Below are 16,294 nucleotides of genomic sequence, written 5' to 3'. Positions count from 1 at the left end.
CAGGATTCAAGGAGGAATTGGGCATTTATGGGGATAACAAAAATATCCAGCTATAATAGCGGATGCCAACACAAATTCTGGAAGGGATATTAAGCCTCACGCGTCAGGGTGTAAACCTATCCCAAACTTTCAGAAAGGAGGGAGCTTAACGCAGGAGCAGATAACCCACATGTTCTACTGCTACTGCCACCACCTCGCTGTGAGCATGGCCCTGTGATGGCTGAGCTGCTGGCTGGACCATCTCTGGAGCCCCATTTCCTGCAGCTGGCAGCACCTCTGACAAGAGCTGTGAATCCCTTGGCGATTCAGCCCTTCTCGTGTAGCTCTCCTGGGCTACGTGGCTCCCAGGGCTCTGACCTCCTCCAGCTCATCCATCCTCTTGCTTTGCCAGCTGATAACGGCCTTGTCACTTCAACCCAGCCAGAGCCCCTCCTGAGCAAGGGTCTGTGCAGACCACAGGCATGTCCCTGGGTGTTGAGGCATCTTTCCGTGGCTTCTTGCTTCCAGCCAAGCCCCACAATTCCCTCAGAGATTACTTGCTGCCCAAATGCATTTTCACCACCTGATCGCATCCCTCCTGCTCCCTGTTTCTGCTGGGGCTGACTTCCAGCCCTTGAAAGTAGCTGTTCCACTCTGGTGTCTCATGGGTGCTGCACATACACAGTCTTTCATGACCAGGGCCATCTCATCCATCCTCTTGCTTTGCCTGCTGATAACAGTCTTGTCACTTTAACACAGAGACAGCCCCTCGAGTAAGGGTCTGTGCAGACCATGAGCACATCCCTAGGTGTTGCGGCATCTTCCCACAGTTCCTTGCTTCCAGTCAAGTCCCTCATTTCCCTCGAAGGTTACTTGTTGCCCAAACACACCTTCACCTACTGATCTCACCTCTCCTGTTCCTGCTGGGGCCGATTTTCAGCCTCTGAAAGTGGCTGCCCCGTTCTGGTGTCTCATGGGTGCTGTATGCACCCATACAAATGTATGCAGCCCTGCTTTCACGAGTGCTGTGCGGATAATTCCTGGGTCATGGCTCACACACCTTCTTCACCCGCTCCACGTCAGTGGCAATCACTGTAGTGCCTGCCTGCTCTTGGCTGAAAAAAAGCCATTGCCACCCCCAGCCAGTGCGTGACCGCAAGCCTGGCAGGGCTATAGCCCAGGCTGGGGCGAAACTCTGTGCTGCAGCACCAGGAGCTGGGTGCTGGCACCTCCGTCCCCATTGAGGGTGGTGCCATCGCATCTCACACTGGCTGTTAACGGGGTGCCTGTGCTGCTCTAGTTGCTGCAAGATGGGACGCTCCTGAAGTCTTGACCACTGTGATGGATCAGAGACAGCTCAGCACAACCCCAGGGGAGCCGTGAGCTCTGGTGTTCCAGGGATAGGGGCTCCTGTGCTCACCACTTGTGTGCTCACCACCCTGCCAAGGGCAACCCTGCTGGGGTCCTTTGGATCTCCCCTCACCGCAGAGCCTTGCACCCACAGGGGCTTCCAACTGGAGACATTTCTGGAGGGCATGAATCAGCTTTTCACAGCTTGTTAAAAATCTTGATCCTACCTCTTGTTTTCATGCCTTTCAAATCAGGAAATGAATTTTACAACTTTTCCAGTGGGGCACAGCTGGTGGCCAGGGTCGTAAAGCTGAACTTTATAAATATCTCTTGTTGGGATCAGGGGAAGAGCATTAAAAAGGCAGAGAGAGAGAGACAGAGAGAGAGAGTGAGAGAAGGGAAAGGAGTGAAGGCAACAGAGAAGTAAGGCAACCTCAGTGAAGAGACACAGCTCAACACCAGCCATGGCCATCAGAGCACAGAAGATGGGGTGTGCCTGGGGCAGGCTTTGCCTGCTGCTCTCCCTCATTCTCCAGCTGCCTGGCTCCCAGGCCAAATGCTACTTCCAGGCTAAAGGTAAGCGGGGATGTGAGCTGGGAAGATGCTGATGGGAACAGAAGGCCTCAGTTTTTCCTGGGGTGGCGAGGCTCTCCCTGTGTGCCTGCCAAGAGTGGAAGGGACTGTGCTGAGCTTGGGAGTGTGATTGTGGGCCAGTGATGAGTGGAAGGAGCAGTCTATAAACCACAGAACAGCTCCCCAGGGCTCTGGCTGAGAAACAGCTCGCTGGGCCATGAAGAGCTCCTGGCAGGGGCCTGGCTGGGCCAAGCGTGCAGGACAAGCATCAAAGGGAGGAGGGCTGCCTGTCTTTCTCCTGTTGCCTCTTTTCAAGGCAGAGATGCTCGGACCCCAAGGAGCACTGGATTTTCCCTCTACAGGGAAGCAAGAGCCGCTTGCCTCTGCCCCAGGCCCCCAGGGTAGTGGGAAGAGCTGCAGGGCACGGCCACAAAAGGACGGGCAGGAGCATCTCCCTTGACAGACACCTCAGCAACCCATTCGTGCAGGGTGGCAGAGAGGCCACCAAGTACCTTCTGTACCATGGGGCAGTGGGAGGTCATGACATCCCCATCCCCTCTTTGAGGGCAAAGGAGTGCCAAGGAGGCTTCCAAACGACCAGCACAAGCTCATGTGTGCTCAACTCCACTGTTTCCTTTGCAGCTCCATGTGAGTACGAGGGAAAGCAGTTTTCCTTGGGGGAGTCGTGGTTGAGCACCAACTGCCTGCTCTGCACCTGCCTTCACCCCATTGGCGTGGGCTGCTGTGAGACGTGAGTGAGGGGCTGGGGTGAGCTTCTGCTGGGGATGCTGCCCTGCCACGGCACCTCTGCAACCACAGTGGGGAGGAGGTCGCGCGGGTTAGGCGGCTGCAAACACAGGGGAGCAAATGTCAGACCCCTGGAGGTTTGCAAGTGTGCTGGACCCAGGGGGATAAGGTTCAGAGGTGGCTAGGAGCCCACTGGAGCACTGAGGGTGGTGGAGGGAGTTGTGGAGATAGAAGTGGGGGCATGGGGTGCCTCAGCACAGTGAGATGCCAGGAGCTGTGGTCCAGCCAGCCCCAGCTGCCCTGGAAACACCCTGTCCTGGGATACTGGTAGCAGAGGAAGCCACCCAGCCCTACCAGCAGCCCCTGGCACAGACCTGGGGGGCTGACAGGTCCATGTCCTCTCCCACAGCACCCAGCACCCCATCGACTTCCCCGACTGGTGCGAGGCCCACTACGACTCACAGACCTGCCAGATCTCGGTGGTGCAGAAGGCCAACCCCAGCCTGCCCTGCGTGAAGAGCATGGAGCATGAGTGGAGCTCATCTGGCACCCCTGAGCCACTGATCAACAAGGTGCTGGGTGCGGGGCTGAGCAGATAGAGGCTCGGTGGCACGCCACGTCTCCCCGGCATCACCCTCCCTCCTCCAGAGCACACCTCCCGCATGCTCCAGACCTGCCCCATCCCGTAGAGACATCACTGCTGCCACCTTCGAGAGAAACCACTATTCGCACACCATGGTACTGAGTTAATATTTACACCTTAGTGCTGCCACGGTAAGGCTTTGCTTCTGCCTTCAGCTTCCCGAAGCAAACTGGGGCCCCCTCCCCATGAGACAACCCGTACACGGTAGGAATGTGGATCCTAAGAGATCTCCCCAATGAGCAGGAAATCTCCAGCTATTAAAAAGGGGATGCAGGACCAAATTAGCCTGCATCTAAACCTGTACTCCTGCACCCAGCCTTAACCTAAACAGTTCCCTTCTCCCACTGAGCATCCCATCCCCCTGCACGGCAGCTGATGGGATCTCACTGGGTAGCACCGCAGCCCATACAGAACCTGCACATCCCAGCTAGCCCCTTCTCTGCCCAGGAGCGCAAGGGGCACAACCCACCTCTGCAACCACTAACACCCCTGCTCCCGCAGCTCCGGGGGGCTGGAGGGGGTCCCCGGCACTGCAGGCCAGCCCCGGGCACCACTGCAACGGAGCCAGCCCAGGATAGGCAGCAGAGCAGGGGGAACCACTAGAAGGCAGCCCCAGGGGAGACTCCCATCCCAGCTGCAGGTGAGCAGGGAGAGGAACTGGGCGCCCCGCTAAAGGTTCAGGGAGCTGAAGGAATCCGCATGTGCCAGGGTGAAGCCGGCCACCCTGGCAGCCTGCCCCAGCTGGCGCCATGCCTGTGTTGTGCAGAGCCTTGTGTAGATGTTTCTGTTCTTGCAATAAAGGTACTAAAAAAAAAAGAGGAGGTCTCCAGGCTGTGACTGTTGTGCAGGGTGGGCTGTATCCACCGCAGGGAACGGTGCGGGAATAAGGCTCTTGGGAAGGCCAAGTTTTGCACATTCAGACGTTTATTAGATTTCTGTGCAAAGAGGAAAACTCTTTGAAAGGCTGGGTAGAAATGAGAAGCTGGATGTTGAGCAGGGAGACCTCCCTCCCAGCTCCTGAATGCACAGCACACATTCACTGCAGCTCCCCAAGGATCCCAACACCAGCAGGATGCCTTCACACACAGGAGTGCAGGCAGAGAACAGCCCAGGCACTCGGTGGTTCTGTTCTGGATCACTGCTACCGTGCTGCCATACCACATCCAGCCATGCAGCACCAGGCTGTCAGGAGCCGCCTTCCCTGGGAGAGGGCGGCAGGGGCGCTGGGATGTGCACAGGAGACGTCCCACCTAAGCGCCAGGGCAGAAGCACAGGCTCCCATCCAGCCTTCGTGCCTCACCCGGACACCAGACCTCTGCTCGTGGGGTGTCTTTAAAAGTGAACTGTGTTCACCCAAGCACAGTACAAGGCTTCACTGGAAAAGCTCCTCTCTCCTTTCACCCTGATATATGCTGGAAAAGTAGCATGGCAAGATGTAGGCCATCCAGGAGATTCCTGTTGTGCACTGAAGATAACTTCTTAGTCCAGCTGATAGAGACCCCCATCTGAGGGGATGCGATACTGGACCTGATGGTCACCAATACAAGTGAACTCATCAGTGACATTAGGATCGGAGCCAGCCTGGGCTGCAGTGATCACACACTGGTGGAGTTCAAGGTTCTGAGGGATATGGGACAGGCAAGTATAGTCAGGATCCTAAATTTCAGGAAAGCAGACTTCTGGCTCTTCAAGAAGTAACTTGGTAGGACCCCCTGGGACATGGTCCTTGGGGACAAGGGAGTGGAACAGAGCTGGCAAATATTTAAGGATGCTCTCCATAAACTGCAGGAGCGTTCAATCCCAATATGTAGAAAATCAGTCAGGAAAGGGAAGAGACCAGCGTGGCTGAGTCAAGACCTGCTGGTTAAAATAAAGAAGAAGAGGGAATGGCACAGGCAGTGCAAGGAGGGACAGGGAACCTGGGAAATGTACAGGGATGCTGTCCAGATGTGTAGGGAGGAAGTCAGGAAGGCCAAGGTGCAGCTGGAGCTGAACTTGGCAAGGGAAGTGAAGCCCAACAAGAAGGGCTTCTACAGGTATGTCAATCAGAAGAGGAAGGTTAAAGAGAACATACTCCCACTGATAGGTGGGAATAATGGCCTCGTATCAACAGACAAGGAGAAGGCTGAGGTACTAAACAATTAATGGGATGATGTGATTGAGAGCTCACCCCTTTGCCCAGGCAGGAAGGGTCTGGTTCCCAGCTGAAGAGTCCAGCTCCCCGCTGAGGGCTGCAGCACAAGACACTGCAGCAAGCACAGTGCTCCTCCACCCACAGGTGGGACAGATGAACCCAAGAGGACACAGGGGAGCACATCCCACAGCATGCCGCAGACGGTCCCGCCCACCACTCCCACCAGCAGCGCATGCCTGCGGCACTGCAGGTCCCTACCAGCTCTCCCCACTTCAGATGGTGATTGAGTTGGTGCTGGAGAACTGAGACACGTAGGAAGCCAGGATTGGGTTTGTGGGAAGGACTTTGATGGGCAAGTCCCAGCTGAAAGTGTCCACTTCCATCTGCTCCACCCCAGTCCAGGTGACAGCCTCTGACTGACTCCCATGAACCAAGCAAGTCCCCGCCGACTCCCCGGAAGTGACAAACTCAAAGTGCAGCCTCCACTTCAGGGACACTGTGGGAAAAAGGGGTGTCAGCAGCCAACACCACAACGGACAAGAGCAGCAGCTGCCTCGGTGCTGGCTGTCCTGGTAAAGGGACATGCAAACAGGCCCAGTCATGCAGGCCAGCTCCCTCCCACAGGACACAACCCTGCTGAGCAATGACAGGGCTGGGGATATCACAGTCCTCCCACAGGGACAAGCAGGAGTGGGTTCCTCCCTGGTGGCCACTAACCGATGTTGGTGGTGAATCCCGGGGTAGAGCTGAGTGGGATGGGCAGGCTGAAGCTGCTCTGGGCTGTGTGCAGGCAGGCCTCCTGATGGCGGGCATGTGTGCTGAAGGACACAGGCTGCCCTCGCCGATGCTGGAACTCCTCCTGGATGCTCTCCTCCGTCTGCAGGCTCACAGAGTACTGCAGGGCAATCGGCAGGTTGCTCGCTCTCTTCACCTCACCCAGCCCTGGCGCAAACTCTGTTTCTCAAACAAGCTCAGAACTCAAATCCTTCCCCACCTCACACCCCAAGGCTCCCACTAGAAACCTCATAGCAGCCCAGTGCCAGCCCAATCCCCTCTACCTCTCCCCAAGCCAAAACCCCTGCTTCTCCCCACAGTGACCCCAAAGCCAGCATTGACCTGCAGACACGGGATGTCTCCTTCCGAGAAGTTAAAGGTCCCAATGACATCCTCTCCGATCTTATACACGGTCTTAAAGATGCAGAATGTCCCCACCTTCCCGCGAGTGTTGCTGATGTTATACAGGTCTGTGGAGCAAGGAGAATGGGGTAAAGGGTTGCAGCAGGATGAGGCTCTGCTCCATACAGCACCCTAGGTTAATCACAGAGCCCAGCAGATACGACTGCATGCCCTGCTGCTTGACTATGAAGGACAGTCCCTGGAGGCAGCATTCCCCTTGGGAAACGCCCGCAGTAAGCAACACCAAACCACACACTGACTGTGATATGCTGGGGAGAGGGTCTCTCTGGATGCATTAGGAAGAGCCTGAATGTGGCAGGGAGGCAACCATGGGAAACACTGACCCAAGTGGGCACTGATGGAGCTGCTCCACAGCCTCTGTCAGAGCTCTGCTTTGCCAGCAAGAGATTTTGGCAGCGAGCCCTGAGCTGTGCTTCATACCCAGGCAGCAGGGCAGCAGGTTCTAGCAAGGAATATGACCTACGGAGGCTGCGTCGGGAGGTGGCCACCATGAGCAGTTCTGTTGCCAGGTCTGCCAGGCGAGAGTCTTTCTTCGAGCCCTCCTCTTCCTCCAGGAAGGGGTTTGAGGGCGCAACAGCCTCGTCCTGCGGGAACTGGTAATCCTTGAGCCCTGGGGAGAAGGCGAGAGTGTCAGCAGGGCAGGGTATAGCCAGGCCTGTGTCTGCAGGGAGGGTGGTGCGTGGCCTTACCGTGCAGCACGAGGACACGGAAGGGAACACGCAGGAGCTTGATGGGGGAGTTGACACGCTGGCAACCGATGGTCAGCTTGTACACATACTTCACTGACTGGCCCCGAAAAGAGGGAGGACCATCTATGGGCAGTGTCTCACAGTACGAATCTGCAAGGAGTGCAGAAAGGATTGCTTTCCAAAGCAAAATGGAAACTGCCAGAGCTGTCACTCACAGGCTCCCTGCACTGAGGGTCAGGATCAGCAGGTTGGTGCTTGCCTGGTGCTTTCTGCCATCTCTTCTTCCCTGTGGCAGGCCAAGCACATCCCCAGCTTCCCTGCACCCGCGTACTGCTCCTCACATCCCATTCACTGTCATCCAGATGCTGCTTCCAGCACATACAACCACACACACAAACCCTGCCTCGAAAGAATGTGAAAGATGTAAAATCCAGGAACACAAACACATGAGAGCTAAACTTACTCATCACGAGTTCAACCTGAATTTGCCTCTGCGCACTTCCTTCATACACAGCTTTCACATCGAAGCCACAAGCTGTGGTTCCCTCAGGGCTCTGCCTCAGGCACAGAGGTGCCGATCGATACCTCAGGCCTCTTCTGATACTTTCTTCACACAAACCCCAAACTCAGCAGCAAAAATTAGTTTCTTCCTGTGTTTTCCTCTGAAGCACTGGGTCCAAATGGCCAAGAAACAATTAAGAGACCTTCACAACGACCTGTGGCACAGACCCCTTGGCAGACTGACTTCAGACCACAAAGCCTCTGACTCCGAGACCTCTGAGGTGCCGGGGCCCAGCTTTACGCCACATTCAGGCCTCTCAAAGCCTCTTGGCCACCACACAAACCCCAGCGCTTCTCGACGCAGCGTGAACACTTCTGCAGCTTTCCCAAACCGCACACTGTATAATAAGAAAGGCACAAACAGTGAACTGTGGAAAGTCTCCACCTCTCTGTTTTGCCCACCGTGACGCAGATGGACTCCGCCAGAGGAAGGGCAGCATCCTGCTGTGAAACCACAGATCCTTCCCCATGTCTGACACATCCTAAACATTGAGGACTAGATTAAAAGCTAGGGTTACATTTTAAATATAACTCCTAGATTTAAACTAACAGAACTGGAAGGAAGAAAAAAACTCGTGCTAGCGCACAGTGTCCACAGGCTGTCACACCTTAAAACACAAAGCTGTCCTGCTGGACCAGGGGCCAGCTAAAGCTGAGAACTGTCCTGGCAGGGAGAAAAATCAGGTGTTTCCAAGGAAGGAAGCAGGCCGCTGTAACTCATTGTACCAGGCTTAACAAGAGTGCTCACAAAGACCTTCATGCCCAGTGAGGATAACCTCAGCAGAGACTGCTGCTGCTCAAGGAGGATGCGTGGTTAGCTACCTGGCACACAGGAGGTTTGCTACCTGGCCCAAGAATGCTGGGACTCGGGAAGTTCCAGCTTCCGTGCATATCCCACAAGGAAGCACATTCCTGGTGTTATGGGTGCCTTACCCACTCGCTCTACCCTCTGGCTGGGCTACCAGCCCGTGTCCAGGCTGCTTCCATTTCCTCCCCTCTCTGTGATCTACCAAATATTTAAAGGTATTACAAAACCAGAGAGGAGGCAATACTAGCCACAGAAATTATGTGAGGGCTTGACAAAATGTTTTATGGTGACAAATTTAAAGAGCTCAGTCTGGGAAGCATGTCAAAGGGATGGGAGGTAAGTCAACTTCAACATATAGGCATCATAACTAGGGGAAGATACTGGGGAATAAGCTGGTCAGCAACTGAAAACAAGGGCTTTTATCAAGAGACAGCCTCACACAACCTCAGCTTTACATGCCAGCTATGGCTACAGTTTAATAACATAGTACTTTGCTGAAGGAGAATTAAGATTTCTTCGGAGTTTTTCTGGCCTTTCCAAACTGTGCAGCAGAACTCAAAACTTCTGAAAAACAGGAAATGAAGAATTAAGATACACACCCACACAGCCTTAACTCTGCCTCCATGGAGCTGGCAGGAGCCCCCAGGAATGACCTGCAAGCGTGCCAGCTGCAGTCTCGCATGACAAGAGCAACACCGCACGCTGATGGGATTGCTATGAGCAGCCTGGTGGAGCTGGGGCTTTTATATGGGGGTTTCACTGATAAAAAGCCCAGTGCTCTACACAGTGGCACTGCACGTGACACACACAATGGATGTGTGCATCACACAGCCAAAGGGAAAGGCTGTAACGTACCACCAAGGAACCTCAAAAGGTAGAAGTGTCTTTGTCCTTCCTATGATGCAAGGCAGATGCAGGCTGCTTATTCCAGTGTCAGCCGGTAGCAGAGCAGACACACATACACAACATAATGTCACTGGGAAGGACAGACTATCACCAGCTTATCTTCTGACTTCAAAGCCGTGCACAAATAAATCCTGGCAATCCATCCCAGCTACCTGGGGGCTGGGCTCTCCCAGAGACTGACAAATGCGTCTAGAGACACTCCAGGAAAAGGGACTTCCCCTGCTCCTCGAGAACAGATGGTCCAGCCCCACATCTGCCAGCAGCAAGGAGTGCAGGAGAATCCAGGTGAGCCTGAGCCCAGCTGAGATTTCTGCCTCCTTCTCCTTCCTCACACGGCCACTTTCAGAAAGCACAGGGGACCTTGGCTCCGATGCGGCAGGGCCAGCTCCTTTCCCTTGAACGCTGCTGTAGAAAAGTAAGTAAGCATGCTCAGATCCTAGCTTTGCAGTTTAGCAGACATGGTCCCATAGCACTGCCCCAGCCCATGAACCACCTGGCCAAACCAGGCTGGTTTCATCCTGTTCACCTTTCCCTCCAACAGGCCCCTCCAAGCTTAGAAAGGCAGGAGATCCCAGCTTCAAAACCAGTACATCACAGCCCATGGCTCCTTGGTCTTGCTTACAGCTCTGCTCTCACCTCCCCAGATCTCAATGCTGCAGCCGAGCCCTCTCCACCACAGGCACTGATTCTCTGCTCCCTTTGCTCTGTGACTTGAGAGGTCTCCGTCAACCATTCCCAGCAGATCCCTAGGATAATCTGAGGAAGCTCTCCATGTGCAGCCTGCAATATCTAATGTCAAGCTGCCACTGGACTGCACACCACTGCAATACAAAGGACATCCAACACAAACTGACAAGCTGAGTCACGCGGCCACTGACCCAGACACAACAGCACAAACTTGTATTTTCACAGCTATCTACTCAGGTAGAAATGTCTGCCTGGAAAAACAAAAATAAGTTGCTGCAAATTTCTGGTGAAAAGGATGAACCTTTCTCTAAACAGCAATAGGGAAAGTAGTGACGAAGGAGAGCTTAACAGGTACCCACTGGAAGGACATTGCTTCAGGGCTTTGGAGACACAGAGACCCTTTAGGCAGAGAAGATGAAAAGTTCCCACTTTCACAGCAGGAAAAGTAGCATGGCAGAAGGCTTTGTGATCTCCAGGACAGGTGCAACCCGAAGAGGAAGCAAGAACCTTTGGAGGATGCCAGCCTAAATCCCAAGAATACTCCAGTGTGGCTGAAGAAATAAAGGCAAGGAAATGCAGGTGTGTGTTACCTCTTCTTCAGCTGCAGCCAGGTATTTCAAACATTTTATGCCTCATGGCTACACAACGGAGCTGCAGCAAAGGACAGGGGCCAGGAGCAGGACTGAGGGACATGTTACAGTGTGCAGCCCTCTAAAAATGGAGAACAGACCCTGGATGATGCAGCTGTTCCATAGCACTCATGCTTCCTCCACAGCACCTCAGCTTCTGCAAGCACCAGGGTCTCCCATTTGCAACACTCAGGTCTGCAAAGCCAGTGTGGAGAGTGGTGCTCCCCAGAGGGGAGCTCTCTGAGCAGGGAAAAGAAGACAGGACTCACAGGACTTTGACTCCCCAGGATCCAGTCGCAAGTCACAGAAGAGAATCTTTGGTGGAGTGGACAGGATACACTGACCCCGCTCTCCTGTAAGAGAAGAACCACGTGAATCCTGCCCAGCCGTGAAGCCCAAGCCGAGTGGAGCACTATCCGCACCCAGGCCAGCCAGGCCCTACCCACATGGGGAGGAATGGGAAGGAGTTGAGGAGGAAATATCTCATGCCCTGGCCAGATCATGAGACATTCCTGAAACAGCTGGACAGACAACCTTCACACTTTGCTCCAAGTTAGCACCACTTCCATCTCTGTACTAACAAGGTCCTGCAGGTGTAACCAGGGAATCGCACAACAAAAGCAACACGGACCTCCCGCTCGCTTCAGACACGTTATAGTTTGCTTAACTTCTCGCTGTGTTCTCACCATCAGGACCTGGGGCTACAGGAGTGGCACTCACCTCTGTTGGGGACAAAGACTGTCTCGTTCTCTGCCTGCACGTCATGCTTGCTGCCGTCGGAGGGAGGGAGTGCTACCCGGTTCTCGCTGGCATGGAACTGGCAGTGGATCTGGGCGCTGGCCCACGCCAGCATCTCACTGAGAGGAAAGAAGGGGCAACATTCATGCCTAAGCTTTCAACCTGGATTACAGCAAGCCTGAAGTGACCTGCAAAGCAGCATGGCACCTCTGGTGATAACGTGACCACCAGGGAAGTGAGCAGACTCAAAAGCAGCCAATATCTGCTGCCTGGGTTCAGTTGCCCTTGCTCGGAGCACCTACCTGCCCCAAGCCCGATGCTCCTCCGGGCAGGCAAGTTGCAGATGTGCTCCCTCCCTGCACCACCATCCGCCTCAAGAAGATCAACTTCCGGTTGTGTCAAACCAGAGGACACTTCTGGGTCCTTCATAAGGACCTCTTTTCTCCTCATGAAAAAAGGGATTCACTGACAGCTGCAGGGGAGGTGAAGGTGCCATTTTGTTCCCCCTCTGCTCAGCCACAAGAATTGGTTGCATCCAGCATGAAAACCAGTCTCGTGGTTTGGACTTTGCTACAACCCCAGCCATTCCACAGGGCATTTCCCACGGCATTACTGACACTTTTCAGTTCCTAAAACACTCATCTATTTTTGTGTCAATAGCAGACTTGTTGATTTATTCAGTTCCTCTGGTGTTTTCTAACATCACGATCTGATTAGTAAGCACTGACACCAGAGTTTTCGTTGGCACAGGGATTTTCCTGTGGCACACGGGTGTCTCTCAATGTGACACATTGGAGCAGTTAAACACCTAGGCAAACGAGAGAAAAAGGCATGCTGCATTTGTTCCAGCTGACTAACAATCCTCTATTTGATCTTTTGAACGTGCTGGCTGCCTTTACCCAAACAGGCATTGCTTAATCTACCTAGTCACCTCTAACTATGCAACTGTAATCCTGTATCTTCCAAAGTGCTAGCATGACTTTTCCCTCAGGTTTTCTGTCATAATGTATCCGCTATACGGAAACAGCGAAATGCTCTTGCATAAGAGACAATGTATACTAGCTTTACATTAGCTCTGCATGAATATAGTACCTTCAAACACTGTATTTTGAATAATTTTATTTTCCCACCTGTTTTCAGAATTGTCTAACAATATGCCACTGGAACGTTCTATTTTTTTTAAGCAGATGCCCAAACAAAATCTGCCTGTGCCCTCCCACCACTTGACTCAGCTCATTCAGCTGTGCCAGGGTGTAGAATGATCCTGCACTGGTGCTGAGGTCGCTTCCCTCCTCTCTCACCTCCCTCTACAGCTCCTGGAGCCCATAAAGGCTGTGCTCCAAGCGGCCTCTGGGCAGAAGAGCTTTGTTTCTTTTACATTTTATACACCACAATCAAATTCACCTTCTGCCATTAATGTACTGCCTTCCAACTCTGTCCTTGTGCTTGAAACACACACTTCTCAGTTATTCCACCTGCACGGCAGCTTTTGCTGGCCCTGAGAGCTTCCAGTCCCTGATAGGTCTATCTGCCTCTTGCAGTGACTGATCTTGATCTGACACCTGCCTTTACGCAACCAACATCTTTGATTTCCAAACCACTGACCCGTTTGGTGTTGCCACTCGCCACGTCTCGTCATTTTGGTCACATGCTTCATTTTAAAATATTTCTCTTTTCCAGGGAGCAGTTTTCTATGGACCATGACACACCTGAAGCTCCCAAATTAAGCTCCCGTAACTGTGCTACAAACCTCCGAATGTTCCACCTTTGCAGTCCCATATGTTTCAGAACCAGGAAAAACAGCATTACCACTGCACAAGGCAAAACTCCAGGGTACAGGCCGGGGGATGATGTGATTGAGAGCAGCTCTGCAGAGGACTTTGGGATGCTCGTCATTGACAAACTCAACATAAGCAAGCAATGTGCGCTCACAGCCCAGATGGCCAACCATATCCTGGGCTGCATCAAAAGAAGCGTGGCCAGCAGGTGGAGGGAGGTGATTCTGCCCCTCTACTTCTCTCTCATGAGATCCCATCTGGAGTATTGTCTCCAGATCTGGAATCCCCAACAGAAGAAGGAATTTTTGGAATGGGTCCACACCCCCCAAGAAATCCACAAGGCAACACACTCAGCGGATACGGAGGCTTCGGGTGACTGCTTATGAGGCAGAGTCACCCCCTGTGACCCAATATAGGAAGCTCCTATCGTATCACATTTCCTCAACGCCTGTTTCAGGCATATTAATGATAGGGAGAGATGCGGTGCTCAAAGGCTGGGCTACAGAAAATGCCACCACAGAAGGCTGCCTCTTCCTCCGTCTAGGCAGTGCTCGCCCCTTTCCCTGCCAGGTCTGGAGACAGGGAGCACGCTGGTACGTCACTGCGCTGCCCGGCAAAGAGAACTCTTTCCATAAATGCAGGAAATGATGACGTCTGGATGTTGCCTTGTGAGACTGTCACCCTGGTGTAACCAGATACCCCACTTTGACAGCCAGTTTGGCTTCATTTTCTGCTGGTAACCCTGTCGCTGGGGGCTCACCTGGCAGGCAGTTAAGAACATCTCAAACTGCATACTTTTTTTCCTAGCCTCTTTCTTGGGGGCAGAAAACCATAATAATTATGTCAGTTTTAGCCCTGTAATAGCAATGGTACAAACCACCCTCAAGGGAGTACTCCGGGCAGGGAAGTCACCAGTAGCTGAGCTGATACCACTGCCCCACAACCCAGCCATGACAACATGTGGCTGCTCGGGAGGAAGGGAGGGACGTTCCCCCAGCTCTGCCACCACGAGGCTTCATGCACAGAAGGGCCCATCATTGTGGGCTGCCATACCTGCTGGCGGAGGTAGAAGAGGCCGATAATGGGTTGGTGAAAGTGATCACGCACTCCAGCACCTCCCCTGCCAGGAAGACAGGCCCACGGCCCAGCTTGGCCACCACTTCGATCATGGCTCAGACAGCCCTGCTGCACACCTGCCAAAAAAAAAACCCCAACAGCGGGAATGGAGAGAGGACTGGGAGCTGCAACACAGGGGGAGTGGGAACAATCAGGCTGGGCACATGGGCATGGGGAGGTCTGGGAGAGCCTCAGCTCTAGACACAGTGCACAGAAGTGCGCAGGGGGATAGCCCTGGCCTTGCAGGGTGGGCAGAGCCAGCCCCAGTTTCCCCCTCCCTGGCCCAGAAACAGAGACACAGACACACAGAGATACATACACAGAAAGGGTGAGTACAGCCAGACCCAGTCCAGGCCACGCAGGCAGATTCAGACCCACAGACACACATAAGACAGACACAGAGAAACACAGACCCACTCACACACAGACATCCACTCACACAGACACACATGCAGGGTGGGCAGAACCAGTCCAGGCCACACAGACAGACACACACACAGACATAGGCTGACACACTCTCACATGCAGAGACACACACAGAGACACATGAATACATAGACACAGGCACACAGAGACACAGACACACACAGGGAGGGTGGAGCCAGCCCCAGGCCAGGCCACACAGACACAGACAGACACATACATCAGACAGACACAGACACGTGCTCACACAAACACAGACAGGATGGGCAGAGCCAGGCTCAGTCCAGGACACACACACACACATATAGACAGACACACAGACTCACACTGACACATATAGATACACACACAGAGAGACACACAGACACAAACACAAACAGATGTACACAGGGTGAGCACAGCCAGCCTCAGTGCAGGCCACACACAGACAGATGCAGACACAGATGCACAGACACACACACTCAGATACACGCAGAGAGACACACAAACACACTTTCACACACAGACACATACACATGCATTCACAGAAACACAGACAGGGCAGAGACAGCAGGGTAGGTTCAGGCTTGACATCAGTAAAGATTTTTTCACACAGAGGGTCACTGGGCTCTAGAACAGGCTGTCCAGGGAAGTGGTTGAGTCACCTTCCCTGGAGGTGTTCGAAAGACAGGTGGATGAGGTGCTGAGTGGCACGGCTTAGTGATTGATAGGAATGGTTGCACTCGATGATCCAGTGGGTTTTTTCCAAGCTAGTGATTCTGTGACCTGGCTACACACACACACACTCACAGAAACACACAAAGGCACAGGCGCACACACACAGACAAACACACACAGGCACAGGCTCAGGTACAGACACGCACACAGACATGCACAGGCACAGACACAAACACACAGACACACACAGACACAGAGAGGCACACACAAACACACACACACACACACAGGCACAGGCACAGAGACGCAGGCAGTCACTCGGTTGGTCTCCCACCCTCACGCTCCGGGCCGCATCGCCCCCCCCAGCACACACACCGGCGGCCGCCCCGCAGCAGGGCCGGGCCCAGCCCCGCCAGCGCTCCCACAGCGGCTGCCCCGGCCCCGCTCACCCGTCTCAACTCCGCTCACCCCCGCTCACCCTCTCGCCCTCTCGCCGCCTCTCGCCCCGCTCGCAGCCCAGGCCCGGCGCCTCCCGGCCGCTCGGCGCCCTCACGGCCTGCTCGGTGTCGCTCGGCGACACTCGGGAGCGCTCGGCAACTTTCGGAGGCGCTCGGGAACTCTCGGGAGCGCTCGGGTACTGCTCGGGAACTCTCGGGAGGCGCTCGGGAACGCTCGGGCG

At 54.1% G+C, this 16,294-nt stretch overlaps 2 protein-coding genes across 2 annotated transcripts; one reads left to right on the top strand and one right to left on the bottom strand.

Annotated features, from left to right (window-relative positions):
- The first annotated feature begins 1,248 nt into the window (after positions 1-1,248).
- Positions 1,249-3,442, top strand: MSMP (microseminoprotein, prostate associated). Its single transcript, XM_069880491.1, has 3 exons — positions 1,249-1,905; positions 2,545-2,653; positions 3,059-3,442. Exons 1-3 carry the CDS (start codon positions 1,794-1,796, stop codon positions 3,246-3,248), a joined length of 411 nt encoding a protein of 136 aa, XP_069736592.1. The 5' UTR covers positions 1,249-1,793; the 3' UTR covers positions 3,249-3,442.
- A 701-nt stretch (positions 3,443-4,143) lies between these two features.
- RGP1 (RGP1 homolog, RAB6A GEF complex partner 1) lies at positions 4,144-16,185 on the bottom strand. Its single transcript, XM_069880448.1, has 9 exons — positions 16,094-16,185; positions 14,473-14,612; positions 11,624-11,760; positions 11,173-11,256; positions 7,313-7,462; positions 7,087-7,233; positions 6,543-6,670; positions 6,144-6,321; positions 4,144-5,922 (listed from the first exon to the last, which is right to left on the bottom strand). Exons 2-9 carry the CDS (start codon positions 14,586-14,588, stop codon positions 5,699-5,701), a joined length of 1,164 nt encoding a protein of 387 aa, XP_069736549.1. The 5' UTR covers positions 14,589-14,612; positions 16,094-16,185; the 3' UTR covers positions 4,144-5,698.
- Between the last annotated feature and the right edge of the window lie 109 nt (positions 16,186-16,294).

Source organism: Phaenicophaeus curvirostris, chromosome Z, assembly GCF_032191515.1.
Source record: "Phaenicophaeus curvirostris isolate KB17595 chromosome Z, BPBGC_Pcur_1.0, whole genome shotgun sequence".
Lineage (NCBI taxonomy): Eukaryota > Metazoa > Chordata > Aves > Cuculiformes > Cuculidae > Phaenicophaeus > Phaenicophaeus curvirostris.
Note: the sequence above shows the minus strand (reverse complement) of the source record. Positions and strands in the feature narration are given on the sequence as shown.

Coding starts and splice junctions, on each gene's coding strand:
- RGP1 (XM_069880448.1), bottom strand. CDS start 14,588: ATGATCGAAGTGGTGGCCAAGCTGGGCCGTGGGCCTGTCTTCCTGGCA. Junction 11,257..11,623: donor AGTCTTTGTCCCCAACAGAG/GTGAGTGCCACT, acceptor CTTCTCTTACAG/GAGAGCGGGGTCAGTGTATC. Junction 6,671..7,086: donor CACCTCCCGACGCAGCCTCC/GTAGGTCATATT, acceptor CTTGCTCCACAG/ACCTGTATAACATCAGCAAC.
- MSMP (XM_069880491.1), top strand. CDS start 1,794: ATGGCCATCAGAGCACAGAAGATGGGGTGTGCCTGGGGCAGGCTTTGC. Junction 1,906..2,544: donor ATGCTACTTCCAGGCTAAAG/GTAAGCGGGGAT, acceptor TTTCCTTTGCAG/CTCCATGTGAGTACGAGGGA. Junction 2,654..3,058: donor GGCGTGGGCTGCTGTGAGAC/GTGAGTGAGGGG, acceptor CCTCTCCCACAG/CACCCAGCACCCCATCGACT.